The sequence below is a fragment of the Dromaius novaehollandiae genome, chromosome 1, assembly GCF_036370855.1.
Source record: "Dromaius novaehollandiae isolate bDroNov1 chromosome 1, bDroNov1.hap1, whole genome shotgun sequence".
In the NCBI taxonomy this organism is placed as follows: domain Eukaryota; kingdom Metazoa; phylum Chordata; class Aves; order Casuariiformes; family Dromaiidae; genus Dromaius; species Dromaius novaehollandiae.
This window is the reverse complement of record NC_088098.1, coordinates 87952557-87980515: the sequence shown is the minus strand read 5'-3', so window position 1 is coordinate 87980515 and position 27959 is coordinate 87952557. Positions and strand designations below refer to the sequence as shown.

Genomic DNA, 27959 nt, shown 5'->3' with positions numbered 1-27959 from the left:
CCCCACCTCCTGGCTTTCTGGACAATGGGATGAGGCCACCACCTGTAGCCCACCTTGGGGTCGTCCAATCGGAGCAGAGCCCCAGCCCTGCGTCTTAGCCAGGCATGCAGGACCTGCGTGGCGCCCTGCCCCTGCAGCAGGGCCTGCCAGGGCGCACGGCGGTGAGTAGCGTGTGGCGAGGGGAGGGGTCCCCACTCCAGTCCGGTTCAGTCCAGTCTGGGCATCTGTCTCATGAGGCCTCTCCAACCGTGCCAGGCCCAGGGGGACTCCGGCAGCGGGCCTAGGACATCACATCGCACCGACCTGAGGCTGCGGTCCCTGTCTGGGCCTGGACAGGCCATTCCCTATCCTTAGCCCTATGGAGGGGCCTGGCCCCACCCATACACTGGCATTAGCTGCAGCTGCTTGGAGGGGAGCGTACGCCTAACCTGCCCCCCTCAGCATGCACGATGTAGCCCCATCTACCAAAACCGAGCCTTGTCACCATGCTGTTTGAGGCCATCTGGTTATTATTCTTTTAGAAAAAGGGGTTACAGAAGTCCTGGAGTTGTTACCGACACCCTACCTCTTCCTATCCTCTTTGACCTTCCAAACCCAGTGTGTGCTGTTGTCTTTAAAAGCTAGTACTGCAGAATGACTTCACTTTGTGTGTGCCTGTAATGTGTTTATTGGCTATAGTTAAGTCACTGCTGGTGTTGCTGCAATTTAGGTATGGTGTTGCTGGCATGCTTCCATCATACAGTACAGCATTAAAAAAAAGTGAATGAATCCCTGAAGTGGCTGCATTCCTTAGATGCATTCCTTAGAAACCTTAGAGGTCAAGCTGAGGGAAATTAGGCTCCAGTAGCAGCCTCAAGAACAACTGTGCATTTTGTTTTGTCCCCTCTAAAGATTTTGAAAAGCGCACTGGTTCAGAAGGGAGGATTCATCAGTTCAGGATGAAAAGGGAAGTAAGAACATAATGGAACAAGAAGTCTCTCCATACAGCTTCCCGGTATGGTGAGTAGGGTAGCAAATGGCTGGTTCAGACCAACACTGAACTACATTTTTCTTTCATAAGGTGAAACAGGCCACCAATAAAAGTTTTTAGTGACAAACCTAGAAGACCAGTAGATAGACAAGATGGATATATTATAAATCATATCCTGGGAGCCAAAAGAGTGTGGTACAAGGAAGATGAGAAGTTGATACGGGGTTGTGGTGAGAGCCAGATGATTTGCAGATTGGACTGTTTGAGTGTTAAAGAGCAATGCACCTGTAGCCTCAGCAGAACTGAAGGCTTGTAAGCTGTGCCCTTAGACAAGGTGAAGGGACAAGTTGTGGAAAAAGTTTCTGTTGCTTGGTGACCTTCCCCAAGTAGTCTGAGGACTGTTCCAATAGTCACTGTGAATAACAGGAGATGGAGCTGACTGAACCTTTGTTGTGGCTCACTCAGCTCATGTTCCCCTTCAGATCAAGGGCTCATATAGCGCAGTATCCTGTCCCTAAACATGACAAGTCAATGCCTAGGGACTGTGAGCTGAGGAAGCGTACAAGATACTTTCCTCTGATACTCTTCCAGTTTCTATTTTCAGCCCAGGATTTCCTGCACATGTGGTTTACCTAGGTAGTAACTCCCAATTGCTCTCTCCCACGTGCTTCTTCAGTCTCCTCCTGAACCTGTGCAAATTTCCTGAGTCCACAGCATCTTTTGCCACAGAGTCCCTCAGGTCTGCTACCTTACTACAAAGAATTTGGACTTGACAGTTGCTTGAATGCAGGCTTCGGCTTCGGCTTCCTAAAGCTTAGACCTAAAGGAGACTCTTTTCATTCCCTGCCTCTTGCAACCCAGTGCTTTTAAAGACAGAGCAGCTTTGCTCTGTAACAGGATACATCAAATCACCAGATAGGTCCCCAGTTATCTAGCAGCCAGCTTGACAACTGACAGAGAAGAGATAGACAGACATGTGCTCATTTTACAGGTTTTTCCTGAAGCACATAATAGCAGAATTTGTAAGAAACGGGATGCTGCACTAGCGGGATCCCAGCTTTGACTCACTATAACTTTTCCTCTAAAGGAACCCAGAAACAGTTAAGGAAAACTTGCAGAAGTTGGAGGGTTTTTTAAACATTTAAGCTGCCTGAATTACTTTTGCAGAGCTTGACTAAATTATTAACCAAAGGCCACATGCTCAGTAAGTGTCTTCAGGATGGAGATTAAGTCACCATCAACATGAAACAGAGACAAATCCTGTTCTAAAGACAGGCTTTCATGCAGTTCAACTAACATTTGAATCATTCACACTTAGTATTAATCACCGATAAGTGAAGGGCAAGGGGGACAAAGAGTCAGCAGGAAGGATTATTGGGGGGGCACGTTTATAGCTAGCTTATGAATTTGGATATAGGGAAGAATCTAAGATGGAAAATACTGAAATTGCTGAGCAGGACCTAGAGCTCATGGAAACTGAAAGAAAACTGGAGGCCTGGCCAAGAACGGAGGACTCTGAAAGGTAAGAGATACAGACCAGAACAGCTGTCTGTAAGGAGAAGTACATCGGAGATGGTTGAGAGAGCAGAACTCACAAAGAGGAGCTCAGGCCTGGAGCAGCAGGAGGATTTGGGCACCATGCTGGAAATGCATAGCAAAGGTTTTACAAAGCACTAGGAGACACCTGTAAGAAAGCTGACTTTATTCCGAGTGTGACGCCACAAAACCACGCTCCATGTGCTGAACCCATAGCTGCTCCTAGCGGTGCTTCCCGGTGCGATTGAAGCGCCTGTACAAGTACCGGATCCTCTTGTTGAGTTTGTGGTAGTCATCCACAAACATCCGATCTCCCACCACCTGCTTTTTGCGAATGCACCTCTGCAGCTCGTTCCCCCGCCAGCCCCGCAGCCACTTGGGCCCCACGATGAGGTCCTTAGGGTGGGCCTTGAAGTCACCTGAGAACAGGACAGAGAGAACAGAATCAGAGGCCCTGGAAGAGAGGGCTGGCCCCAACTGCCTCCCTGGAGGAGCCTGTGGCTCACAGGTGGGTCTGGCCTCCCTCCCCTCCTCACCCTGAGGCTGCGGTGGGGGCAGGGGGTCCTTACCCAGGATCCCCACGTTGTCGTAGACCCCGAACAAGGCTCGCTTTTCCGTCCAGCGATCCACCTGCTTGGGCTGCGGCGGTTCCTTCACGTGGGGAACACGGGCCACCCCTGCCAGGGGAGAGGAAAGGGGTGGTCACTGGGGAGCGCCGGGGACCGGACCCCCAGCCGGGCCACCCCTGAGCGCGCCCCCTCACCGCAGCTAATGCTCCGCGCGGCCCGCGGCAGCGGCGCGCCGTGGCCCAGGAGGGCCCGTGCCGCGGCCTGCACCAGCGCCGCCATCGCGAGGCCCCCGGGGGCCAGCTCGGCTCGCCTCCGCCCCGCCGCCTTGGGGGGGTGGGGTCGCCCTGGCCTCCGCTCCGCCTCCTCCGGTTGCAGTGGCGGACGGGAAACGGCGGGCGGGGGGTGACGTCGCGCGAACGGTCGAGGGAGGTGGGGGAGAGGGAGCCGGCGATTGGGCGAGACGTTGGCGCGCGACGGGGTTGCCGGGCGCTGATAGGGCTAGGCAAGGGGTGGGGGAGCCCTTTCTGCGCGCGCTGTTTTGAGTGCGCAGGTGGGGGGTGGCGGCGGTGGCTGAAGGTTGCTATGTCGTCCCCGCTATGGGAGTTTCACCTGCCGCTGTCCCCCGGCGACCTGCTGCGGGGCGGCGGGCCCGGGCGCTACGCCGTGCAGGAGGTGCTGCCCGCCCGCGAGCTGGCGGCCCCGCTCGCAGGTAAAGGCGAAATCCCCTCTCCCACCGCCTGCCCCCCCCGCCCAATCCCGCGGCTTGGCCCGGCCCGGCCCGGCTCGCAGCCGTGACCGCGGGTCCCCTCCCCCGTCTCCCTGCAGCCTTCCGGGCCGCCTTCCGGGCGCGGGGCGCGCTGGCCGTGCTGCAGCACTTCGACCCCCTCTACAGCCTGCTCCAGTGAGTACGGGGCGGCGGGCGCGCTGCGGGGCTGCCGCGGACCGGCCCCCTCGGAGGGACGGGGGTGGGGGAGAGGCTGGTGCGCTCCCGGCGGCCACGCCTCTCCCTGACGGTGTTCGCCTGGTGCCTTTATGCCCTGTGTTTGCCGTGCAGCCACTTCAGAGCTGTGGGTGCCGCTGTCAAAGAGGATGCCCTGGAACTGATGATGCAAGGTGGGTACCTGCCGTTTTGGGCTGAAGCAGGAGTAATGCAGAAGTTACTATCCTTCAGCAGCTCAATGATGATATAAAGGCTAATGTGACTCTCCAGCTGGGTTGCACCCTCAGCCCATTCCAGCAATACCGGTCTGTAATCTTGGTGGACAATGCAGAGCTGTGCGTGTTCACTGTAAGGGCAGGCCAACAGCAAATCCCCTTCCCTGCATCCCTGGACAATGCATCATTGGCATGTGTCAGCTCTGAGCGAGTGCTTCTGAGCTGACTGGGGGCTGTGGGAATAGGACAGGCAAGCATCTCCACGGTTTGGGTTGCAGGGTGCAGTCCATGTTACAGCTGGTGAGATGTGAGCACAGGTCTTTGGTAATCTGATTACTGCTCTAAATCTCAGATGGGGGGGAGGGCTGAGGGGCTTGGCCAGGTGTGCTTATGATTCTTCTCTCTCAAGTGGTATCTCGTCATTCCAATGACCTTCCTGCCATCCTGGGTGACTCTGGCCTGAGCCGTACAGACCGCACTAATCACCTCAATGCTCTCAAGATGAACTGCTATTTGCTGTCTGGCCTGGTGGAGGCCTTTGAAATGGAAACTTGCAAGAGTGGTTTGGTGGAGCTGGATCCTAGTGGAAAGGTAGGTGAGGGGACTGAGGAGAAAACGAGAAGATGGAAGTATATGTAAGCTTCCTGAGCTCTGCAGTATCTGTCTGATGTCATAGCTGGGATTACTTAAGCATGATACTGGCAAGGGTGGGTGGTGCATAACGTGGAATACTTGTGTCTGTGGAAAGCAGTCGAAGGGACAGCGTGGTTTTAAACATCAACAGGGACTCAAATGCCCAGACCTGTCTATTTGCTCTTCAGTGTCTGGCTGGCTGGCCCTTAATGTGTCAGTATTTTCTCGAGGGCTCTGTTCTGCGGTCAAAGATGATGGCAACTTTCATTTGATGTGAGCCTATAGGCTTCATATACATCTCTCTGTACACCTCTCAGTGCTATAGAGCTGGACAGTCAGTTTCATGCTTAAGGGAAGCAGAATGGTGATGGTGTTTTTCCTGTTGTCAAGGTGTTGATGTGAGTACCTCGTAATTCCCTTTCTAGAACAAGAAGAACCGTACTAAGGCATCTGGATTCTCCTGGGAAGAGGAGAGGGAGCCTCTCTTACGGCTGCTCATACAACTGCTGCAGCTGGATCTCCGTCGACTTTGGAGTGGTTTGGTGGTGGAAGAAGAATTTGTCAGGTAAGGGGAGTGCTGGGAAGTGACAGGACAGAGTGGATGTAAAGTGGGTTGGGTGATAGTGGGTTTGTGGGGGAAAGGGTTAATTGTTAAACCTGCCAGTGAGCTAGTATTACAGCACTCTGTCAGGTGCAGATCTCTGGGAGACTGAGGAAACGGTCTTTGGGCAAAAACAAGGTATTTAGGAACCACTTCCCTTCCTCATGTAGGCCTCTGAGATGTTTGTTGTTCAGTTTTTCAGAGATGCTGAAGAATACCTCTAGTTTGAGAGAAACTTTTAGCTAGTGCAATTTGCTAGAATGGCATTGGTGTGATGGTGAGAAGGTTGATTGTCTCTCTACTGTGGTTTTAGCTTAATGACTGGAAGCTGCTACCGTATCCTGGAGAATCCAAGTATTGGTCTCCAAAAGCATCGAGCCACACGGGAGGCAGTGACACATCTGCTTGCTGCGGCTTTGGTTCACTATGATCACATGTTCAGTGAGTTCCTGCTTTTCTAATTTCTTCCTGAAGCAATTCCTGGTTATTTTCTCTGACCTCTTTCATCCTCCTCATGTGTGAAAGGTGCCACTCTGAAGATCACACAGATGTTGCAGCACTTTGAACATGTAGCCCCAGTGTTTGCTCAGGCTGTGAGCCTCTGGGTTACAGAGTATGGTCTGAAAAGCATGGTGGGCGAACTGCTGAGGTGAGAAAAATACCCCAAGGCTTGTACCTTGTATCCCTAGCAACCTGGGGCACCCTTTTCCTTGCTCCATCTTTCTATGCAGGGAAATTGGACAGAAATGTCCACAGGATCTGGCCCGTGATGCTTCTGGAATCAAGGGTTATGCCATCTTTATAACTGAACTGGCTGAACAAATTCCAGCTGTGGTGCTGTCCAACATGAGTGTTCTGCTACGTCACTTGGATGGAGAGGTACGTTTGGGAAGGGGAGCTACGTTTTACCTGTCCAGAGAAGTGGAATGGTTGAAGTGGCACTATCTAGTTTTTCTGTCTGAAAACAGAACTTCTTTCATAGAGATGAAGAAACCAAAACCAGCCTTTTGGGATAGGTTTTCTCCTTATCTAAAAGATGCAAAGGAAACGGAAACCATGACATCAACTTTCTGGCTGTCATTTCCATACACTAGATAAAACTGGATGCTGTTTCCTGGTCTGAGATCCCAGTTGTTGTTTCTTGTTCCTCAATACTGAATGAGTTTGATGGTTGTGAAAGTGTTACTTGTATTAAACTGTCTTTAAAAGCTATAAGTGTCTCTCATATCAGTCCTTGGTGTCTGAGGACCTAGGTCGATATCAGGGCAGGATATCTCTTTCTCTACCTTGTAGGCACAGCCATGTTTGCCCAAGATTAATAAAAAGTCCATAATGGAGAAATTATTTAACTTAGGGCTGGAACCTGGGACTTAAAAGGCCCAAGCTCTGAGCCATCCTTTCCCTTGGCATACCAAGTCATGTCTTTTTCCTATTCCTGGTTCAACATCTCTTTCTGCAGAATTACATGATGCGAAATGCCATTCTGGCAGCTGTGGCAGAAGCACTGCTGAAGGTGCTGAATGGTGACAAGCTAGAGGAAGCTGCCCGTGGTACTCGGGACCAGTTCCTGGATATACTGCAGGCCCACATCTGTGACATCAGTGGATTTGTGCGCAGTCGTGTACTGCAGCTTTTTACTCGAATTGTTCAGTGCAAGGTAAGTCCATGCTGGGGAGATGATGTCTCCATCATTGCTTCGCTTTTCTGCTTTCTAAGGAGATTTCTGTTACCTTCTCTTTCATTTGCAGAGACTGAAGTTTAACCAAGAAAGGTATTGTCCCTGTGTGCATTCTGTATGGTGTCCACCATACCTTTTCTCTCAGGAGCCCAAAGATCCTAGGGTTGAGGGAATGGGGGAACAGAAAGTGCATGCTGCTGCTTATTACCTGGAGAGAATAGAAGGAAGATCATGATACAGGTGCTCTTCCTGGACATTGCTAAGGGAAACCATCTCCCTAGCTAGAAATATGTAAGACTTGGCTTGACAGGACCCTGGATAACCTAATCTAAGGCCTTGCTTCCAACAAAGATTGGATCAGAAGATCTTCAGAGGTCCCTTCAAACCTAGACTTTTCTATGATTCTGTGATCTATGCCTTTCAGTACATAAGGCAAAGTAGAACAGTGTGTGTTTTTAATAATACATCTGCAGTGAAAGAACTTTTGCATCTCTAGGCCTTCTGGTTACCTTTTGTCTCTGTTCTCATTGTGCACTAGGCCCTGCCTTTGACTCGATTCCAGTCCGTCGTATCTCTGGCTGTTGGGCGTCTCAAAGACAAATCTGTGATGGTTGTTAAAAATGCCATCCAGCTACTGGCTGCGTTTTTGTCCAATAATCCATTCTCCTGCAAGGTAATTCTTACTGGTGTGCTGGATATGCTAGATGTGTGTTTGCAGGCTGAATATCTGCAGTATGCTAGAGCAGGAGCAGTAGGCTTTCTGTGTCTTCTGAGAAGGCCAACATAACTTTTGACTTTCCAGGTGGGAGCCTTCTGGTTTTCCCAGGTTCAGGTATTACATTCCCTGGCTCTTCCATTATTTTGTGTAATTGAGAGGTATACTGAAGGCGAAGAGGGATGTCATCTTTATTGTGAAAAAGTTGCATCAGTTCAATGTGAATCGACTGTGGGATTTCTCTCCATAGGATCAGGATTAGGCGTTAGGACATACTGTACAGAGCTACAGCTCTTTTTGAATAGCTTAACCTTTTCCTGAGTTTCTGAACCTCAGATTGGCAATTTACAGCAGTTCCCATTCTGGGATGGTGGCTGGAGTCTGCTATTTCAGTTTCTGAAGATGAAGGATAAAGTAACATATTTCTTGTTCTGTTCCTGATATCTCCAGTTAAGCTGTAGTGATTTGGTCAAACCACTCAAGAAAGAGGTGCAGAAGCTTCAAGAAATGAGGAACAAGCACAGAGCCACAGCTGGTAATTTCCCTTCTTCCTGTTTCCCCTTCCCAGGGTGTAGCTTGTGCTCTGGCCAGCAGGAATATCTCTGGGCTCATTCTCCAGTGTCTTGTATTTGCTTTCAGGCAGTGGTGGCTTTTGCCTCAGGCCTTACTCATATGAGACAGTGAGGCCTGATCACTGGGAGTGAACTCAAAACAGTTTTTCATGCACTGGGGTAATAAAAGGAGCATAAGAATGGCCATACCTAGATCAACAGTCCATTTGGCTAAGTATCTTATTTTCAGGGTAAGAACTGAAAATGTCTATGAACATCCTCCCAGGTTTCTGTTGTCAGCCATTCAAGGACTGTTTGAGCCAAAAGTTTGGTCAAATAATAATTTAGCATTGATAGCTTTGGACCTTCTGTTGCCTACAAAGCAATAAATAGCATATGATGGTTCTCTCTTCCCTGTCATTTCTCCCCTCAGTGCTTTCTCTTCTATAGCGAAGAATTCTTGTCTGTTCTTACTCCAGTATGGATGGGGTCAGCGATGGGAATAATGTCTGCATGTAGGATTTGGGGGGAAAAAGTGTAGGATTCCTAAGTTCCAGCAGAGTTTCTCTCCACCTTAGGGTGTCATCCGAGTATCTGTATTCCTCATTCCCTCTATTGTTTCTTCATAGCTGCAACAATCACTCCAGAGGAAGAGTGGGAAGCGATGCTGCCAGAGATTAGGGCCGTCACACAGCAACTCCTTCAGCCACTGGAGGGAGAGGAAGAAGAGATACCGGAAGTTGAGGAAACAGCAGAGAGTACCTCAGAGCGAATTACTGGGCTGCTGAGGAAACTAAATTACAAGTAAGGAGTCTCTGCAGTTTGAGAGAGGGTTTATCCAAAGTGATACATCAGCCTCTCATTCTTTGTTCACGGAAGGCTTGAGCTCCAGGGTAAAGGCACGGTTTCAAATTACCTCAGTCTCTTCCTACAGAATAACGTATGGGTGCTGAGTTGCTTTCCCATGCGTCCAGGGCAAAGTGAAATGGTTTCCCTTGTGTTCTCCCCTACCTGATTGCTGATGTTTTGTTGTGCAATGTCACTATCCAGGGGCGCGATTCGCCTTACACAGAAGGCTCTGTGTCACTTCCAGGGGCTGGAGCCCTTCAGTGGCCCCAAAGAAGGAAACGAGGAGGCCACAATCCTGGATATTCTGAAGAGACTCTACACAGGTAACTGCTTCAAACCAGTCCATCTGTTGTCTAAGTCCAAGCTGACACCAAAGCTAGACCAAAAAACCTCCAGAATGCTGCGTCCTGTCGTAAGCTTCTGTCCCCTGGGTCTTAGCTTGCATGTGCTTGGCAACTTGCAGAGCTGTACCATCTCTCCACCATTTGCTCTTATAGTGACCTAACCTTTTGGATGGATCACATTTAGTCCCACCATTTCATTTCTGGTGGGAGCAGTCCCATGTTCGTACCAGAAGCAAATTTCTGATGCTTTAACTCACATAGTATCTGCTGAGGTGAGTGAAGCTGGTGTTGTCCACTCACACCTTTCTGTCCCGTCTGGATTTGTCCCTAGTTCTGCTTTCTGAACAGGTAGTAGCACACAATGCTTCCTCCTGGTGGCCTTGATAAGTATCTGATTCAGACAGCGTTCTCCTTCTCTGGGGCTCAAGCTTCTGGACATATTCTTAAGACTTCACATGCTTTATCTTCTGTGTTTGTTTCAGGATAGGGATTCCTAGCTGCTGCCCTTGAGCTTGTTGCTATCAAAGCTCGGTTGCCAGCATAATTTAAGATTAGCTTTTGTCATGTCCCCACACTCGCAGAAATTTTGCTAGGGAAAAGTAGTTTTCCACTTCTCCTTACTCTGCCCTGATTTCCTTTTAGGTGCTTGTCACTCTTTGGGGCTGCTGTCAAGTTCAGACTAACCCACTTAGCATCTTAATGGAATTTGGGTATCTTGGATCATGCTTTTCTGCAACCCTGTCTTAGTTTGTGTCTCTGTAGTGCATCACTTTGTGGTACTGGGGCTTGCTATATGGTATCCTGAATTCTGTCTTTGTAGCTAAGTCTGATGTCAGAATTTGCATTTCAGTGGGAGTCTCCTGGCTCTTGGGAGATGACAGTGTGGGGTAGACAGAGAGGACTCAAAATGCCTTGAACTGTGCCTGTTTTTCTTATACCCCCAAACCTGTTCATGTACAAGCGTTCTTGCTGTGCAGGTTTATGCCCACATGAGAACACAGAGGATACCCCATGTGGCAACAGTAGTCCTGTGACCAAAGATGTTATGCAAGAAGAGCAGCCTCAAACAGATCTGGTCAAACAGGAGATGCTGGTGCAGTATCTGCAAGATGCTTACAACTTCTCAGTGAAAATCACAGAAGCCCTGAGTCTGGTCAGCAAGATGATGTATGAAAATTCTGTCTCAGGTGTGTGAAGTGGCTATAAGGCCCTTTCTTCCCCTGTTTAGAGTTTCCAGGTCTCTCCCCTGGGCTGTCAAGGAGATGTGGGTGTGATGGGGCTCCAGAAGAAGAGGTTGGAGGGAATGCTATCTCTTTAAGCAGATACCACAGTCACTTACAGGGTGTAGGAACAGCAGCACTATCTAAAGGGTGTCTTGCAGAGGCATGAGAGGGCTATACTGGGGCTGTGATTTGGTGGCTGTACTTGAATTAGGCCAGGATTTTGGAGTGTTGTTTTTTGTTTTGTTTTTTGGTTGGTTTGTTTGGTGCTTGTTGTGAATCAGCATTGGGGGGGGGGGGTAGGGGAGGGGCAAGAGTGTAACAACTCCCTCCTCCCTCATCTTCCCCACCCCATCAGCTTGCTAACCACTCACATAGTTCTGAGGTGTGGGTGGGTCTGGACACTGCAGCAGCCTGCTGCTACCAAGAGCTTCATGCAAACACATCTGGGATTTCATCAGTGGTCACTTCACCTGTATTAAGAGCTCATATGTTACGCATAATAAGTGTGTTGGCTTCTCCAGCAAGGTTTGGGTGTTGTTGGCTCTGTTGGCTGTTAGCAGACACAAGTATGAACTCTTGGGTTCAGTCTCTTTACAAGTCATTTGAAGTTCAAAGCTGGTAGGGTGCCCCTCACCTGGTACTTCAGCCCCTGTTTTGTTTGTTTGTTTGTTTTATGGTTGGGCAATTCTTCCTAACTTTCCGTTTCCTTATTGCCTTATCCTGGAGTATAAGGAAGGCAAGTTGGATGTCTGGATTTTCAGAGATTTTAGCAAAAATTCCCATTCTCTCTGCACCAAGTAAACCATGTATAATAATGTCAAAGGTTTGTCACTTGGGCTAAGCCTAGTCAGCCAGCCTGTTCCCTTCTGGAGATTGTATGCTGCCATGGGGTGGGTTGCTGAGGGGTGGATGGTGCTCAGCAAGTTGCTCAAAGACTGAACTTTTTTAATTAGAGATTTAAAGATTTAGTTTTATTTTTATTTTAAAAATGTGTGCCTTCAGTCCTGACTGAGGGCGGGGAAAGCATAGCAGTTTATCTAGATAAAAAAACTTACACATCCCATAGGCATATAGCATCTTTATTCAGATCTCTTGCCCATACTGGTATAAGCTTACCAGAGGTCTATAAGCTGTTTGTTATGTAAGCCCTCTAATCATTACTGTGGCTCTCTTGTGAATCATCTCTCGCTTACTGGGGATTATTTTTTGTCTTTTGTTCTTGTCTTATGGACAATATATTCTAGGAGTTGTCAAGCTGGAATCAAATGCAGTATTTCTTACTTATACATTAGACAGCTTAGTTCTTGTCACAGCATTGGACTGGGACTTATGTTCACCTGCTTTAATCTGCTATGACCGTGAGATCTTTTTTTCTGAAGCTGCTTTTAGGGCTAGCTGTGAGAGCAGTATGCCTATGAATTTGTTTTAGTGGTGTCTTTAATGAGGATAAGGAAGGAACTGCATTAATGTAACTCTTCTTCCCTCTGCAGTGGTGCAGGAAGCCATTGAGTTCTTTGTGACAGTCTCACAGTTCAGTGTGCCCCAGGCAGTGCTTGGAGTCCGCAGGATGCTCCCCCTCATATGGTCAAAAGAGCCTGGTATTAAGGAGGCCGTGCTGAATGCCTACAGGCGTCTCTATCTCAGCCCAAGTGGGGATTCAGAGAGGTATGGGCTCTTAATGAGAATTTTTTTCTTATTTTGTTTTTTGTTTCTTCCTTTGGGGAGCTTTTGGGAATGGGATATGAACAGGAAGTAAAATCGAAGTTGCTACACTTCGCTTTGAGCTGAAACATGTGATTCGTACCAGCTAGTAAAGAGGCTTTCTCTTCAAGCTGTTACCAACACTTATGCGGTTTCAGATGTTCTTATGCATCCAGGTATCCTAATGTTCCTGTGGAACATATTGCTGAGCTTCTGCTCTTGCTTTGTCATAGGGTTCATATGTAAGAAATTAATGCAGCAGAACTCAATGTGAGACCTTATGGAAGGGGAAGCTGATAATTATTTTAAATGAAATTGATTTCAGTCACTCACATTTAATTTTCTCTTAATTTTCACTTGCCCTTGCTTTCACACAAAGCACCGTACCAAGCACCAAGATGTGTGCCCAAATGATCTGGGTAGGATCACCGTGTGCGACAGAGGACAAGGGGTACTGAATGTTTGTCATGTCAGCTGGATTCTTGATTGGCAGCAATGAGCTGATTTTTGGATATGTGTGTTAAACACAGGCAGTCAGTTGTTGTTGTGGGGTGACTGCTTATCTCAGAATTTTACATACTTCACCCTCCTTGGGCAAGATTGTTGCCCATTGCCTGTTTTCTCATTCTGAGTATCTTATGGCTATAGTCTATCTTCCTGTTGGGATAAGCAGAAGAGGAATGGTATACAGTGTGCTGTGGACTTGTAGTCATCCTTCTGTTACCAGAGCTCAGGTTTGCTGCTGACAAGTCTTATGTGCTGTGGTTTTATCTGAGTGCTGGCATTCTGCTTCTGATGTAAACAATGCATTCCTCAATGCTTACCAGTTTTCTTGCTGTCATTTGTGTCCTTGTCAATATGTACTATTCCTCACTCTGTACAGGAGCTTTTTGGGGGGAGTGGGGGAGGTGCTTTCACATACATGTTTTCATTCATAATTCATTTAGATCAATTTTGATCTTTCTGTTACAAATCTCTTATGTATGGTGGATGAGAGGATGTTATTGGGGTCTTTATTTGTTGCTGATCTTTATTGTAGGTTTGGAGGTAGGAGCTGCATGCCACTTGCATGCTTGTTTCTTCCACGCTAGAGATATATGTCTCGCGGACATGGTTTTTTTTTCCCCGAGCACTTGCCATGTGCAAATCCTTTTGGATGCACATTCACTGACTTAAATAAGTGTGATTCCTGGTGAGATGCATTATACCATGTCCTTAGACATCACCTGGGCCATAAAAAGCACCCTCTGCTTCTTGATTCCTCTTGATAATATTGAGTGGAGATAGCTCTCCTACAGTTTGAGCTCTGCCCTTATTCATTCATAATTGGATAGTCTTTCTTTAAGCCTTAAGGAAGAGTATTTCGACTTGTGGTTGAGAGGAAACTGGAATTGGCTGGTGAGTGCCTCCTGTTGGGTGTTTGTATGAAGCACAAGGAGGAGCAGCAAGCACAGCAGCAGTGCACAGGGCACTGGACTTCTGAGTCCATTTGTGCTCATTTGAACTTGAGCTGGGTGGCTTGGAGAACTCCTGTCCATGATGGGATTATTTTTTCTTATCCTCAAGAATCAGCTCTGTTGTCAAAGAGAAGTCCTCAGTTCTCTGAATAGGAAAGTAATCATGACACTTGCTTTTTTTTCTCTCTCTCTCCCTCCCTCTGCCCCTTCTCTATTTCTCCTCTCTCTCTCTCTTTTTCTCTCCTGTTCCCCCACCCCACTCCCCCAAGGGCAAGGGCCCAGAGCCTGGTGCGGTCTCTCTCTCTCATCATGGTGGATGCCTCGCTAGGAACAATACAATGCTTAGAAGAAATAGTGAGTACTTTCCTCACTTGGGTTTAGTTTGTATTTGTGATCTTAGATCTCTGTCATATTCAAAATGGTACTCGTTGCAGTTAAATGTCTGTGTTGGTTTGGATTATGAAGTTCATCCTCCTCTGCTTCTCCCTACTTGTTTTATTTTATTTCTTTCACAGATCTCGGAGTTTGTACAGAAAGATGAAATAAAACCTGCTGTGATCCAGCTGCTTTGGGAGCAGTTCACAGAAAAGTTTCAGTGCTCATTGCTGGAACGACGTGCTGCTGTGATGCTGCTGGGGATGATGGCACGGTGAGTGCAGGGCCCAGTCTGACCCTGTGAGTGGGAGGAGGTACAGGGACTTGGTTTTTATCAAAGAACTGTGGGTGCTGCATCAGCTGACCCTTGGTTGTGCAGCTTCAAAAGCAGTAATCAGATAATGGGATAATAAAAGCTGGAGTTAATGTTGGTGCGGTGGGTCCCACCAGCATGGTATCTGAATAAGTACGATGATGTTACTTACTTTGTGCTCTAAATGTCCATCCTTTCTCAGGGTTTACTATGTCACAGTTCTGCAGCTTTATCTGTGTTTGAATAGGAAAAAATGAGAAGCTGCTGAAAAAGGATGTCTAGACCCTTTGGCACCGAGGGAATGGAATGTTTCCCTTCTTTCTATGGGCAGAAAGAGTGTGATTGCACTGTGAGGTTTTCATTTTTTCAGTTTCCTAGCCCAGTTGCCCTTGAGCATGTAGCTTACCTGCTAGCTCCTCCTTGCTCTTCCTGTGTTAAGTACTCGTATGTGTGTGGGGGGAGAATAGCGTTGCCTTCTTCATGAATCTGCTAAATGGAGTGATTTTTGCTTTTGTTGTATAGATGTTTGTTATGAATTTTTCAGATTCTCTGTTTAAATGGATGAGATTCTGCTCTTACCCTCTTCATTCAATTAACTGTATATGGGGGGGGGGTTCTTTTCCCCCTCTTCCCTCCTCCCATATGCACACAGTGGGGGATGAAGTGTTAGATTTCACCAGTCCTGAGCTGCTGGGCTCTTTTATACTTTCCAAGATTTTTCTTTGCCCTACCTTTTTAAGTTTTGCTCCTTTCTGATAGAAAAGAGGAGTCAAGAATCTTCTTTCTGTATAACAAGTCATTATGCCCAGTTTTTCTCATTTCAGAGATCCTGTTCTCTTGGCAGAATACAGATTATACTGGCTTCTGTGGAACATTGCTTGCTATAGCTATATTTTGAGTCATTTGGCAGATTTTTTTTCTTTTTTCTCATATTCAAACTACTGCCTTCCCCAGTGCACCAAGAGTATCTCTTGGTTATACGTACTTACTGTAAACTTTTGGCAGCAGCTTGCATACTACTCCCCATTCCCTCCATTTCGCAGAGGGAAGCCAGAGATCATAGGTAGCAACCTGGATGTCTTGGTGACAGTAGGCTTATCTGAGAAGGTATGTGAAGACTATCGTCTGGCTCAAGAAGTGTGCAGTGCCATCTCCAAACTTGCCAGTAACCCTAAGGTAAGACTCTTAGCCTGTCCTTGAAGTCAGAATAATCATTATCCAGAAATGAAGAAAGAGGAAAAGTGGTTTATACTGAGAAGAGAGAGGTTTGATAAACATAACATATAAAAAAAAGAATTTTGAAATGAAGTGGGCTGAAGTCATTCAGCAGCACTGTCTGGAAAGCTTATCACAAAACACGTACTAAAAATAGTTGCATTAGCCAACAGGCTGAATTCAAATCAGAAGAGTGTTCAGTGCACAAGAAAACACTCTTTTCCTTCCAATTCCCTCCCTCAGACCCCCAGTTCTAAACTGGTTTTTCTCTCTTCAACCATGAAGCCCTTTTTCCTACTGATGTTTTCTGGTGTTGTGATTCTTTTGCCCTCCCTAATAATTGATATTTGGGAGCTGCCAGCTATACAGCTGAATATAAAATATTAAAGGCTTTCAAACCTGTCTGTTGTAAGTGGTGGCCTGTCAGATGACTTCTTTCTTCAGGGAGCAATTTATATATGTGTGTGTGTGTATATGTGTGTGTATATATATATGTATATATATATATATATATATATATATATATATATATATATATATACACACACACACACACACGTGTGTATATATATATATATACACGTTTTTTAATGCACTTGTAAAATCCTCTTTGCCTGTTTTTGACTTGAGCACTTGGGACATTTGATTCAGGAGTTCTAGCATAAAGCAGCCCTGCTTCACACAGAACAGTTATTCTGTTTTTGCCCCATTCACTGGGGACATTACTGTAGGACCTTCATGAATTAACATATATTATAGCATTCTTAAGAGCTCTGAAACTGCATTACAGCCATCTTCACATCCTTTATCCTTGCTGTCAAAGGAAGGAAGCATTATTCCAAAACTATTGCACAACTCTGCAATTAAGTTACTATGTGAGAAGGAACTGAAGTATAGACACTTGAATGATTGTGGCAGCTTTCCCCCCAACACCCTTCCAAAACTTCAGTAGGGAGGGTAGGATTGTAGTGAATTGAGAAATTTTGTCTCGAGCTTCTGAAAGCTGTTAATTCCTCAAGCAGTAGCTTGTTTCAGTCAAGTGTATCTTGATCAGGCAGCTACAGATGTGCTGGGATATCTCGGGCATTGTCACACTCAGCTTAGTGATTCTCTGGGTTCTCTTTTTCCCAACCTAAAATATAGTGGAAGTGATACAGAGCATTTGTATCAGCCCAAATGTGAGGTGGTATTTTAAACAAAACCTCATGGTTCCGGAGTAACCGCAGGCAAAGGGCATCTTGTTTTACAGAAAACATTGGATAACTCCAAAGATGCTGTAAGGGTTTCTCGTTCCTTGTGGAGAACGAGAGAACAAAATAACCTACTATTCCAAAGGAGTCATTTTGATTTAAGGGGAAGTAGCAGAACTGTCGAGGCTGGCTTGGGAACATCCTTTGGCCAAGCTTTAAATTTGCCTGATGCTGCTGCCATGTCCTCAAGAGTAACAGTAATGTCCCTGCTGTATATTTTGTCGCTGGGCGGTGCTGGATGGTCCCTCCCATGAGCCTAACATGGTTGTGGTTAGCAATGTGTATGTAGGAAGGTTAAATGCTGGGGAAGGCATGGGGGTGGGGCAGCAACTATTGTGTGGCAAGGGTAACTCATCTCTTCTCTCTGCAGCCAGCACTGGGGAAGAACAGTGCACCTTTTCGGCTGCCACAGACACACATGCTCTTTGGCAGCCTGAGCGAGGCTGTGAGTAAAGGTGAGCTCAAGTCAGCAGTAGGGTTGGAGGAGGGGGGCGTGAGGCAGGCTGTGGTGTTGATGGTATGTGTGATGTGACTTCCTCTTCTCCTCATCAGGCTTTACCCAGCCAAGTGGTCACTGGATCCCTTTCATGGAGGCAGCAGTAACACTTATCTACCAGCTAGCAGAAGGGGCAGAGGAGATTTGTGCTCACATCCTGCAGGTCTGCAGTCAGCAAGCTCTGGAGAAGCTGCAGGAGGCTGATGCAGGTGAGGAAAAAACTGCTGTAGGAAGTCTGTACCCATAGTTTCTTGTTCTGTGGTTGGGTGGCCTGGAATAATGGTGGGAGGGTGCAGAGCTGAGGGCCTCATGAAGCTATTGGTGTGGGAGCATGAGAATACAGCCAAAGGGGTCTGTGGAGCATGGGGATGGGATGTAGGGTCGGTGAGATTTGGTGGTAACTGATGGAGGAGGAATCTAGATCAACACTGAACTGTAGTAATTTTTCTCTGCCAGAGCCAGGGGCTTCTCCCAGCAGAGTCTCTGATGGTGCTAGCAGTCTCCCTACCTTCTTGCTGATGCACCTAGTGTCCCTTGTGGGGCAGGTGGCACTACAGCAGGTAGTGTATTTGGAAGTGTCTGTGAGCACAGAGCTACGTAGACGTCGCATCCTCAGGGAAGAGCAGAAGGCCAAGCAGCATTCTGAAAGCAGTGCAAAGAAACAGAGACCCCGGGTGAGAACTAAGCTTTTTCCTATGGGCAGTTCTTTTCAGGTCCCAGCTACTCCCCAGCAAACTTCTGGGGAACACAGTCCTGAGGATGTGTGAGATCTTGGGTAACACGTGCTTTGGGTATAGAGCTGAACACTGGTAGGTCAGGATTTACAGGGAGAGCTGAGATCTTTTTGACTGACCCTGTTCAACAAAACTCTCTGGCTGCCCTTGGGCTTTGAACAGGGAGAGGGTTGGGAGTGAAAGGTCATGTCCTGGCCATGTTTATCTTCCTGCCCCCAGTAATCATGTTCTTTCTCCCCACCACCTTCTTCCTTACCATTGCAATCTCTTGCAACAGCTGCTAGCAATGAAAAACATCTGTTTGTGACCTGAGTTGTGCAAAAGGGCTTCTGGAACCTTGACCTGTAGGGCTTGGGGGTCCTAACCTCTCTCAGACATAATGATGGAAGTACTTAACAGTAGCCTTTTTAATGGGATCTGTATAATAGACAAATTCTGATTGTTTGGTTAGGTCTGCCTCAGAATGGTTTCCAGAGTCCGTTGAGGTTGATTTCTTGGGTAACAAAATACAAGATATTTTCCTCCTCTCTATCCCTAGGTATCCAGTCTTTGTCAGATGCCTACACTGCTGTGTCCAGAGACGCTATGCTTTATTTCCTCATTCACCCTGCTTATCAGTTCTCACACAGGAGGAGGTTACTATGAGACTTTTCCGGAAGCAGCAGCTGGGTGCAAATTTGGTCCTTTGTGCAAAGACCTTGTCTGTTTTCTTCCCTTGTGTTATGGGTTTTTTTTTTTCCTTGCTACAAGGTTTCCCATATTCTTGCTCACAAAATCAGCAGTTCAAATGCTTTGATCTTCTTGTTTCTAGGATTTGCAAGTCCCTTGAGTTGTGTCAGATGCTGGCCCTGGTAGTAGATGTGTCTGATTCTGTCTCAGCTTAGTAGCTTCAGTAGCTTAGACTTTTTTTTTTTTTCCCACTTGTGTCCTGTGGCACATGGACTGGCAAATCCTGGATCATCCATCATAGCTTCATTCAAATCTCAGGGAAAAGTGGATTTTAAGACTCTCCATCAGCCTGTTTTTTCCAAACTCTCGTCATGCTACTGGTAATACACATGCACCTCCCTCTTGAGAGAAGAGTACACTGTTTTTTTTGTTTGTTTGCTTAAAAAAAAAAAAAAAGATAGGCACGTAACCCGCTCCTTCACGGTCTTCCTTTCTGCACAGAGCACAGGAAATGAGACCACTATGGAGGAGGAACTGGGGCTCGTGGGAGCCTCAGCTGATGACACCGAGGCTGAGCTCATCCGCAGTATTTGTGAGACCGAGCTTCTAGATGGTAAGTGTGGCTGCCACCAAAGAACACTGCCTCCGCCTGCCATATGTGAAAGAGCAGATATGGTGGGTAACAGGTCCAGAATAAGGAAGACAGTTTCCTTCAGAAGAGAACTGTAGTTTTTCTTCAGTGTCAGCTTTGGTGTAGGCTGTCCATTTCACTGCTCTACCTCTAGAGGTGATTTTTCAATGGCAAAAGTGAGTTATCCAGTTTGTGTAGTCCCCAGGAGTTCTGGGACAGACAAAGTAATTCTTTTTAAAAAGGGATGTCTGAACCATGATCAGGTATCTGTTATCTTCCTCCTCACTGTCTAGGCAAACACCTGTTCTCTGCTTTTGTTCCACTGGTGCTGAAGATCTGCAACAACCCCGGGCTCTACGGTGATCCAGCGCTCTCGGCTGCTGCAGCCCTGACTCTTGGCAAAGTCTGTATGATCAGGTAATGTCCGTCCATAACAGTATTCTCTTCCAGCTCTTCCTGGTAACTAGAGCACAAGCAAATGTTGCAACTCCTTTGCTATGGAGAGAGTAAACACAAAAGGGAACTCTTAGCTTTTGTTTCACTACAGCTTCTGAGAGAGAGGATTTTTGTGTCTTTTTCTTCTTTTCTCCACCCTGTCCCATCAGCTCTGAGTTCTGCGACTCCCACTTGCGCTTGCTGTTCACCATGATGGAGAAGTCCACTCTGCCTGGCGTGAGATCCAACCTCATGATTGCAGCAGGAGATCTGGCCATCCGCTTCCCCAATCTGGTGGAGCCTTGGACACCACATCTCTATGCCAGGTAATGCTGTGTGCTCATTGCTGGGAGCAGCGGGTGGGGTGATGGGAGCTCTGTGGATGGGTGACACTGGACCCCTGGAAGGTCAGGGTGATCCAGAAACCCAAAATCAAAGATGCCAGTGCAAGGAGACAATGGACCTGGGTTTAGACATGCTCAGTTGCTGGCTGTGGTAGCTATATTTTTCTGTCAGGTTGCGAGACCCCTGCCAAAATGTGAGGCAGACAGCTGGACTGGTGATGACTCACCTCATCCTCAAAGACATGGTAAAGGTGAAAGGGCAAGTGAGTGAAATGGCAGCTCTGCTCATGGACCCAGAGGAGGCAATCGTGGGACTGGCTCAGAACTTTTTCAGTGAACTCTCCAACAAGGCAAGTGGACATTTGGGGACCTCAGTGCACAAGAGCAGAAAAGGACTGATGGATGCTGGTCAATGAGACAAGAGTTAGGAGTGCTGGGGAAAGGTGTGTCAGTGGCTGGAGCAGCTGTCTGTCCCTCCTCTATATTGCCTAAATAGGGGCAAATAAAGGGAATCTTGCAAAACCAGTTTTGTTTTAACCCTGATATTGCTGAAAGTGACCTCATCCATTCACATCAGAAGGCAGGCTCCAAATCTGCCTGCAAATCTTTATCCCTTTGCTTTTGTGTGTGCATCTAGTATAGACTCTGGAACAGTCTTCTGCACTTTACCTTTAGGCCTTACAGCTGCGTTCCCCAATTTAAGGGCTCAGGTAATGTATCATCTGTAAGAACTTTCAGAGTTGCTCTTGGCTGTATGACATAAGAAACCTAAATCTGAGGCAGTTACAGTTCAAGCAGGCAAGAACAGTAGCAAATGTTACCACTTAGCTTCACCTAGCAGCCTCAGATAGGTTTGGCTGGCTGTGTATGGCTGGTTTCAAGAAGCTGATGATTTCAGTTAGTAGCTTTGGGGTGGGGAGAAGGAATTGTAGGTGGGCAGCTTCTCTAGCTTGGCTCAAGCCGTCCTTCGTAATTCTGTATCTCATACGGAACCTTGTGTACCGCACAGGGTAATGCCATCTATAACCTGCTTCCGGACATCATCAGTCGTCTCTCAGATCCTGACTGCGGTGTGGATGAGGAATCTTTCCATACTATTATGAGGTATTTTAGGGGAAACCTGTTTTGTCCAGGACACTGTTTATGCAAAGGGGATGCTGGATCACGGGAACAGAAACTGCACTGACATATACAAAATGCTTTTCAGTTGTTCTCCTTGATCTTTTTCCACAGTCTGCACCTAAAATGGGAGTCATATCAAGGGAGATCATTTCTAAAGTCACATAGTTGGGGGGTGAGGAGAGATTCCACAAAAAGATTTTCTATCAACTCTTTCAAAAAGATTTTCCTTCTAGAAAAGGAAAAGCCTGTTGGTTTTAATGTGTGGAACATAGATATGCAACATTAGGAGAACACAGCAGTCTTTAAAGACCTCTGCCCTCTTTATCATTTTGATGATCTACTGAATTTTTGTAGTAATATTAAAAAAAGCTGTAGTTGAGGTAATAGATTTGGGGGTTTTTTAAGAAGCTTTACTCTATAGTGTAGAGACCTATTACAGTTTCTCAGTCTGAAGGCATCTGTTGCTTATAGGCAGTACAAAGAGTGCTTAGTGAGGTCTTGATTTTTCTTCATAAGACTTAAGCTGGCTTATACAGAACCTCTTCAGTGGGTGAATTACAGAGATTTTCCACTCATTTCTGATTCTTAGCCACATGGGTTTTTTTTCCTGAGTTACCTGAATCCTTGTGGATTGCAGAGGGGAGTGCTGGACAAAACACAAGCATTTGTGTTGTTGCAGAGTACAGTCAAACCTCCAGAGATTTTCTGCTGGAGTCTTTCTGTCCATAAGACTCCAGTGCATTTAGGAAGAGAGAGAGAGAATTTTGGAAAGGCAGGAATTGCAAGGCACATAGAAGGTCTATTAGTGAGGGTGAAATTGAGACTGAAAATAATTTATGGCTCCAAGAGTATATGAATATTTTGCTTTAGCCTTCTGTAAGAAGCATAATGTGAAATAGCGAGGAAAAGAACATATGGCTACTGACAGTACATGTGTGAGAGGAAGTTAGTGTCTGAAGTGGAAGCAAATCTTCACAGTCAAACATTGTGAAAAAGACATAAATGAAAGGAACAAGGACATACGGCTGTATGTTTTTAATAATCTCGAAATGGAGGTGTTACCACAGACATCACCACAGAGAATAATAAATGTTACATTACATTGAAGGAGGGGTCAGTGTGGTCAAGGTAGCTACAGATTGACTTAACTGACCTCCAGCAACATACAGGGAGAGAACTGGAGGTACATGGCAAATAAAAGAAAAAGCAATATTGACTTAAAGAAGGCATGTATTGAATTAGTCTGAAGCTAATTAATTTTACAGAAGAGAAATGTGGTAGACCTGATCATCTGTTAGCACACCATTTCATATGCTTTAGACAGGAAAGAAGGGAATAATAGTTGAAACTGAACTATTTTCCCATATAGCATGATATGAAATGCTTGTAGCGTGGAAAGGACAGAGTTTAACTTGTAAACTGTGGTGGACAAAAGCATAGACTAGGGAGGAAGCAGTGGCTCATACTCCAGGGATACTTATCAGACTGGAGAGTAAGGAGACATAAAAAGGAGAGGAGTAGTGAAAACTGCTGATGGACAAAAAGCTGGGGAGCATTATTGTTAAAAGGAAGGACTAACTCATGGAGAATGTGAGGGTTACAGTAATATACTGAGATGAAAACTAGCAGAAAAAGTATAAGGATGGGTATTTAGAAATTATTGTTCAACTCCTATACCCCTGTAGCTATACCCCTGTAGCTATAAAGCTACAGCTAAAAAGTCAGAGAGAATTTGTTTGCTTTAAGCAGCCAACGATGTACTTCAAGTTTAAGTACAGGAAAGTGTTGGTAGCGCTGGTGAGACCTTGTCTGGAGCTCTGTCACAGTTCTGGTCACTTAGGTTCAAGAAAGATGAATTGAAGCTGGAGCAAATGCAGAGGAGGGCTTTTGAGGATAGGGTCTCCATTCTGTATCTTAGAAAAGTAAAGAGGCTTGGTGTGGTGGTTGTAAATGCAACAAACAAAGACCAAGTGAGAATGTACTTAAAGCACTTATATCAAGGGCAATGGCAATTTGGCTAAGCTTAAGCTAACAGAAATGTTGGTACCAGAAAAAGGGAGGCCATGTGCCTCTTTAATACAGAGAAGTTATCCAATTATTTTTATGAGGATGATATGCAAAATACAGAAAAACTTAACTGTGTTGAAGTCCATATATTTTTTCCCCTCAAGAAGCTGAGAAAAATCTGGAATCAGGTTAGTATTTAAGTTCTGTTAGGCTTTGTTCCCACCTTAGTGTAAAATAAACAGTTCATCGTTGCATTGATCCAAATTACAGCAATGCACCCCCAGCACAATAATTAAAAAAAAAAAAAAAAAGTAATGGGAACACTTGTGAGAAAAGAAAAATACTGCATGGTGTGCTTCTCCAGCATGCTAGCCTGTCAGCGCAGCTGGGAGGCGAGGAGATTGTCTGGAGGTGTTGCATGCTCCTAAAAATTGGAAGGAGCTGATTGGAAGTAGACACTGCAGCCTTCTCTGTCCCTCCTGCCTCGCACCCCATGCAGATACTGGTACTTCTCTCCACCTGCAAGGTACTTTGCTTTAGCTGGATCTGTTAGTTACATTTCTAGGCAGGTGCTGCTGGTGCTCTTAGGCAAATTTGACATTTAATTATATGTTATGCCATAATGGCTGTTCCCCAGCAGGGGCTGCGATTACTATTTGAAATATATGTATGCTTATAGCTTCTCTTGAACTAAGTCTGAGGCATGCAGAGCTCTCTGTATACCTCATATCTGGAGGACCACCCATCTGATCACTGGGTAGGATAGCTGCAAGCCTCTCGTGGCATAAGCAGAAATGGGATTTCCTCTCTGGGCTCTCAACTCTGCCTCTTTCCCCCCTCCCCCCCCCCCCCCCCCTTTGCAGACATTTATTCTCATATATCACAAAAGACAAGCAGACAGAGAGCTTGGTGGAGAAACTTTGTCAGCGATTCCGGACTGCCAGGTGGGTTTCAATCCTAATTTTTCTGACAAATAAGTCAGTCTGTTTCTCAAGAATTGTTAGAATAAACCTACTTCCACACAGTGGTGAACAGATTCCCATCATATTTCCCTTGTGGTAAGGTGACAAATGTTGAAATATTTCTGGATTAGGTCCTTCTTTTTTTTTCGTCATCTTCCACCTAAATATGCCTGAATAAGTATGTATAACTTGTTAGGGCTTCTGCTTCTGTTAGACTGATTGGCCCCTCTCCCTCCCCACCTTTTTAGGGGAAAGCTTTTGTTACAATTTAGAGCTGCATTATAGCTATGCAAGGAGATAGATCGATTCCAGTGTTTTGGTCCTTTCCACAGGCCGTTCCCATGCATCTTAGCTAAGAAATGAATGTTGAGGAATTCAGTTAAGGAATTGGGGTTTCCCCAACAGTGACCCCAGAGGTCCTGTGTGAGGTGATCTCAACCACTTAGTTAATAAGCCAGTCCCTGTTCTGTGTGCATGGGCTGCTCAGCTGTAACTCTGTACTTGGGACTCCATTTCCTTATTTGAGTGCCTGTGCCATAAGACACTTACACCTTTGCTCTTTCTGCAAGATGTGCTTGCCTTGCTCATGGCGCTTATTGTGGGGCATACCGTACAGGACCCATCCCTGGCTCTAGGACATCATTTTGCTTCCTGGGTTTTTGTTGTTACAGCTGGAAGAGCAGGGGAAAATTAACTTCACTGATGCAGAAATATACTTTTTTTAGAAAGAAGATAATAGAAGTTTATCTGCCTCTCTGTCATGTATTTTCGCTATTTTCGTTTTACCTTCTACTGTGTTTGGTGCACTCTGCCTTCCTCCATTCCTGTGGTTTTCCTTCTCCATTGTTGTGACTTTGCCCTTGAGGTTTAAGCTGTGTCTGCTTATCTTGGCCATTTGTACGCAGTAGCTGGGCATGTGACCTGCTCAATTGCCTCAGGGAGTTGCATGTTCCCCAGAAATGTAATATTTGGATTTTGTTTCCTGAGCTGGAATGGAGAGTGGCACCTCTCTCCAAAACTGATTCCCAGGAACACTACTGAGCTCTTCAGACTACATTTGTAAAGAACCATCTGAGTGTAAGCCATGCCTAGCCTCTGCCAAAGTGTCCTAATAGTTCTGTACCACAAAGATATCAGTTTAATGCACAGAGGTAATGCTGGAGCAAGACTCTCATTCCAGGCTACAACGGGAGCTTACAGAAAAAGACTTTGTAGCCACCTTTCCCTCTTTGACATTTCTGGAGTTCCAGACAGCTACATGCCAAATATCATTCAGATTAAGTGTGGAAGCAAGGCCTTGGTGCTGCAGCTTTGTTCTCCATCCATCTGCTTTTGGACAGTGCATTCTGAAAGAGTATATGTGAGACTGCCTTCTGGCCCTCTGCTTTGTACAACTTAGTAAGAGGGGCTTTGGCATAGCTTTTCTTATCATTATTCTGTCACAGTGAGCTATATTAAATGGGTTAGTTCAGATTTTTTTTCTTTTTAATAGTAACTTTCACTGAAATCTGAAACTAGTCTTCACTTTGATAGAGCACTCTGTTAATTTCTCGCTTTGTGTCTTAATGAAAACGACCTACTTCGTGCCTCTCTCTGGCCAGGAAAGAGGGGACTTGAAATACAGTTTCTACCTGAGACTATCTCTAACATGCAAAAATAAGCAGCCAGCTTTGTGTTTGTTGTTGTTCTTTGGTTGAAATAAGGCCCTTCAGAAAGAGCCCTCACCTGGCTCAGTATGTTTATCCTCCTAGCTAACAGTAACTTCTGACACTTTTTAAACAAGTGACTGTGTTCTCAAACAGTGTAGGGAATATTTTTGTCTGACAAAGACAACTAGACACAACTAAATCACTGTATATCTGTCTTTCCCAGAACTGAGCGTCAGTATCGGGATCTGTCTCATTGTCTTACTCTGCTTCCCCTCACGGAACGGGGCCTTCACAAGCTGCAAGACAACTTTGACTGCTTTGCAGACAAGCTCCAAGACCCAGCTGTCTACAGCTGTTTCCAAGCTGTGCTACTTCGATTCCGCAGAGCAGCCAGCAAAACTGAGTCCAAGGTAAGGATGAGGGAAAGTGTCCAAGCCAGGACAGCACAATTGCTTTTACACACAGTGACTGGAAAGCCTTGCAATTTTCCATATTAAGTATTGGCTGCTCCTAGCCCCCAGCAAAGTATCAGAAATTCTGGTGGCTGTGCTATGGAAGTAATGTTTTTCTCCTGACCCCCTTTTTCTTTGCTGCTGTGTTACATCTCCATCAGGCTCTGGCTGAAGAGCTGGAGCAGAAGCTGCAAGCCTGCCATAGCCAAGGACTGGATTCAGCAGAGACGTGTCAGGAAGGCAATGAAGCTCTAATGCCAGAGCCAACCAAGCGGAGACCAGTGGAAGGTATGTGTCTTTTGTGGGACCACAATCTTCCTCCCGATCCTGCAGTCCAGTAGAGATAGCTAGGGCCTTTTCCTCACCCTTACAGGCAGAACGGCTGCTGCCTTTCCTTTTTTTCTTTGCAGGCTCACACCGCCAGCCCCTGAGCGCAGCCAACAGGAATGTGGATGAACCTTTTGTCACACCTCCACTGCGGGCACTCCGAAACCTTAAGCATACCCAAAAGCGCCGTCCACCCAAAAAACCTGTTATCACCTTCTCCAGTGATGAGGAGAACAGTTCTGAGGATGGTAAGGCATCATACACATGCTTGAAAGGTGAAATTGGGGAGAGGGAGAGGAAGACTAGCCTTGGTCCCTCAAGGCCCCTCAAACATGGGCTGAGAGCTGCAGTGTAATGTACGTAATGTACATCCTCAGTTGCTTCCTGTGTGCTCTCCCATGCCCAGATGATCATTGGGAGGGAGCAGAGGGCAGGCAGGGCTTTAGATCGCTGCCTGTAGATTCTTCTGTTTAAGGTAGCCAAGTGCTGGTTATTGACACATGTTTTACCCTCTTAGAATTCTCAGCAGAATTAACAGAGGAAGAAACCCCCACAAAAACAACTCCCATCACCAGATCTTCAGCCAGCCGGGTGCGCTGAGGGAGCCATCTGCCACTGTCTTTAAAAATAAAACTGGTTTTATGCAGCAGTCTTCTCTTAACCGCCTTATCTTGCAGCACTTTACATTAGGACAAAATGGAAGTTTTACACCAGGCTAAAAGTATTCCAAAGCTCTCTTTTGATATCTTTACAAAGAAAAGCAGTAACTGAGGTGGCTGTCACTTTCACTGCTTTTACCCTGGAAGGGCTTTGCAGGTGCAAGAAAACTGCTCTGATACAAAAGTTTCCTTAGAGGAAAATTGTTGGGGTGTTTGGCGGGGGGGGGGGGGGGGGGGGGGAGGGGGGGATTGATTGTTTGTTTGGCTGTTCTTAAAAAACAAACAAACTAAACTGAGTACAAAATGCTCACTTGATTCAACTACTCCCAGTTTTGTA

General features: G+C 46.2%; 2 protein-coding genes and 1 non-coding gene across 5 annotated transcripts; 2 read left to right on the top strand and 1 right to left on the bottom strand.

Moving 5' to 3' along the window:
* Positions 1–46: 46 nt before the first annotated feature.
* On the top strand, positions 47–27612 carry NCAPD2 (non-SMC condensin I complex subunit D2). 3 transcript variants are annotated; one of them, XM_026104866.2, is made up of 32 exons: positions 47–161; positions 892–999; positions 3901–3976; positions 4130–4188; positions 4640–4821; positions 5289–5428; positions 5778–5905; positions 5990–6113; positions 6196–6343; positions 6924–7121; positions 7681–7815; positions 8308–8392; positions 9038–9212; positions 9459–9580; positions 10579–10788; positions 12315–12489; positions 14252–14336; positions 14498–14631; positions 15714–15846; positions 17506–17590; positions 17688–17840; positions 18088–18305; positions 19536–19647; positions 19959–20082; positions 20271–20426; positions 20617–20794; positions 21454–21548; positions 24437–24517; positions 26408–26594; positions 26798–26924; positions 27047–27211; positions 27481–27612. In XM_026104866.2, exons 4-32 carry the CDS (start codon positions 4179–4181, stop codon positions 27561–27563), a joined length of 3948 nt encoding a protein of 1315 aa, XP_025960651.2. In that variant the 5' UTR covers positions 47–161; positions 892–999; positions 3901–3976; positions 4130–4178; the 3' UTR covers positions 27564–27612. The 3 variants fall into 3 exon arrangements, with proteins under 3 accessions (XP_025960651.2, XP_025960649.2, XP_025960650.2); XM_026104864.2 differs by lacking the exons at positions 47–161; positions 892–999 and adding an exon at positions 3574–3784; XM_026104865.2 differs by lacking the exons at positions 47–161; positions 892–999; positions 24437–24517 and adding an exon at positions 3574–3784.
* On the bottom strand, positions 2658–3460 carry MRPL51 (mitochondrial ribosomal protein L51). The gene is made up of 3 exons (XM_064505448.1): positions 3270–3460; positions 3043–3183; positions 2658–2925 (listed from the first exon to the last, which is right to left on the bottom strand). Exons 1-3 carry the CDS (start codon positions 3352–3354, stop codon positions 2729–2731), a joined length of 423 nt encoding a protein of 140 aa, XP_064361518.1. The 5' UTR covers positions 3355–3460; the 3' UTR covers positions 2658–2728.
* On the top strand, positions 4249–4568 carry LOC112985935 (small nucleolar RNA U85). The gene has a single exon (XR_003259858.1). It is a non-coding gene; the product is annotated as a small nucleolar RNA U85 (small nucleolar RNA).
* Positions 27613–27959: the final 347 nt, after the last annotated feature.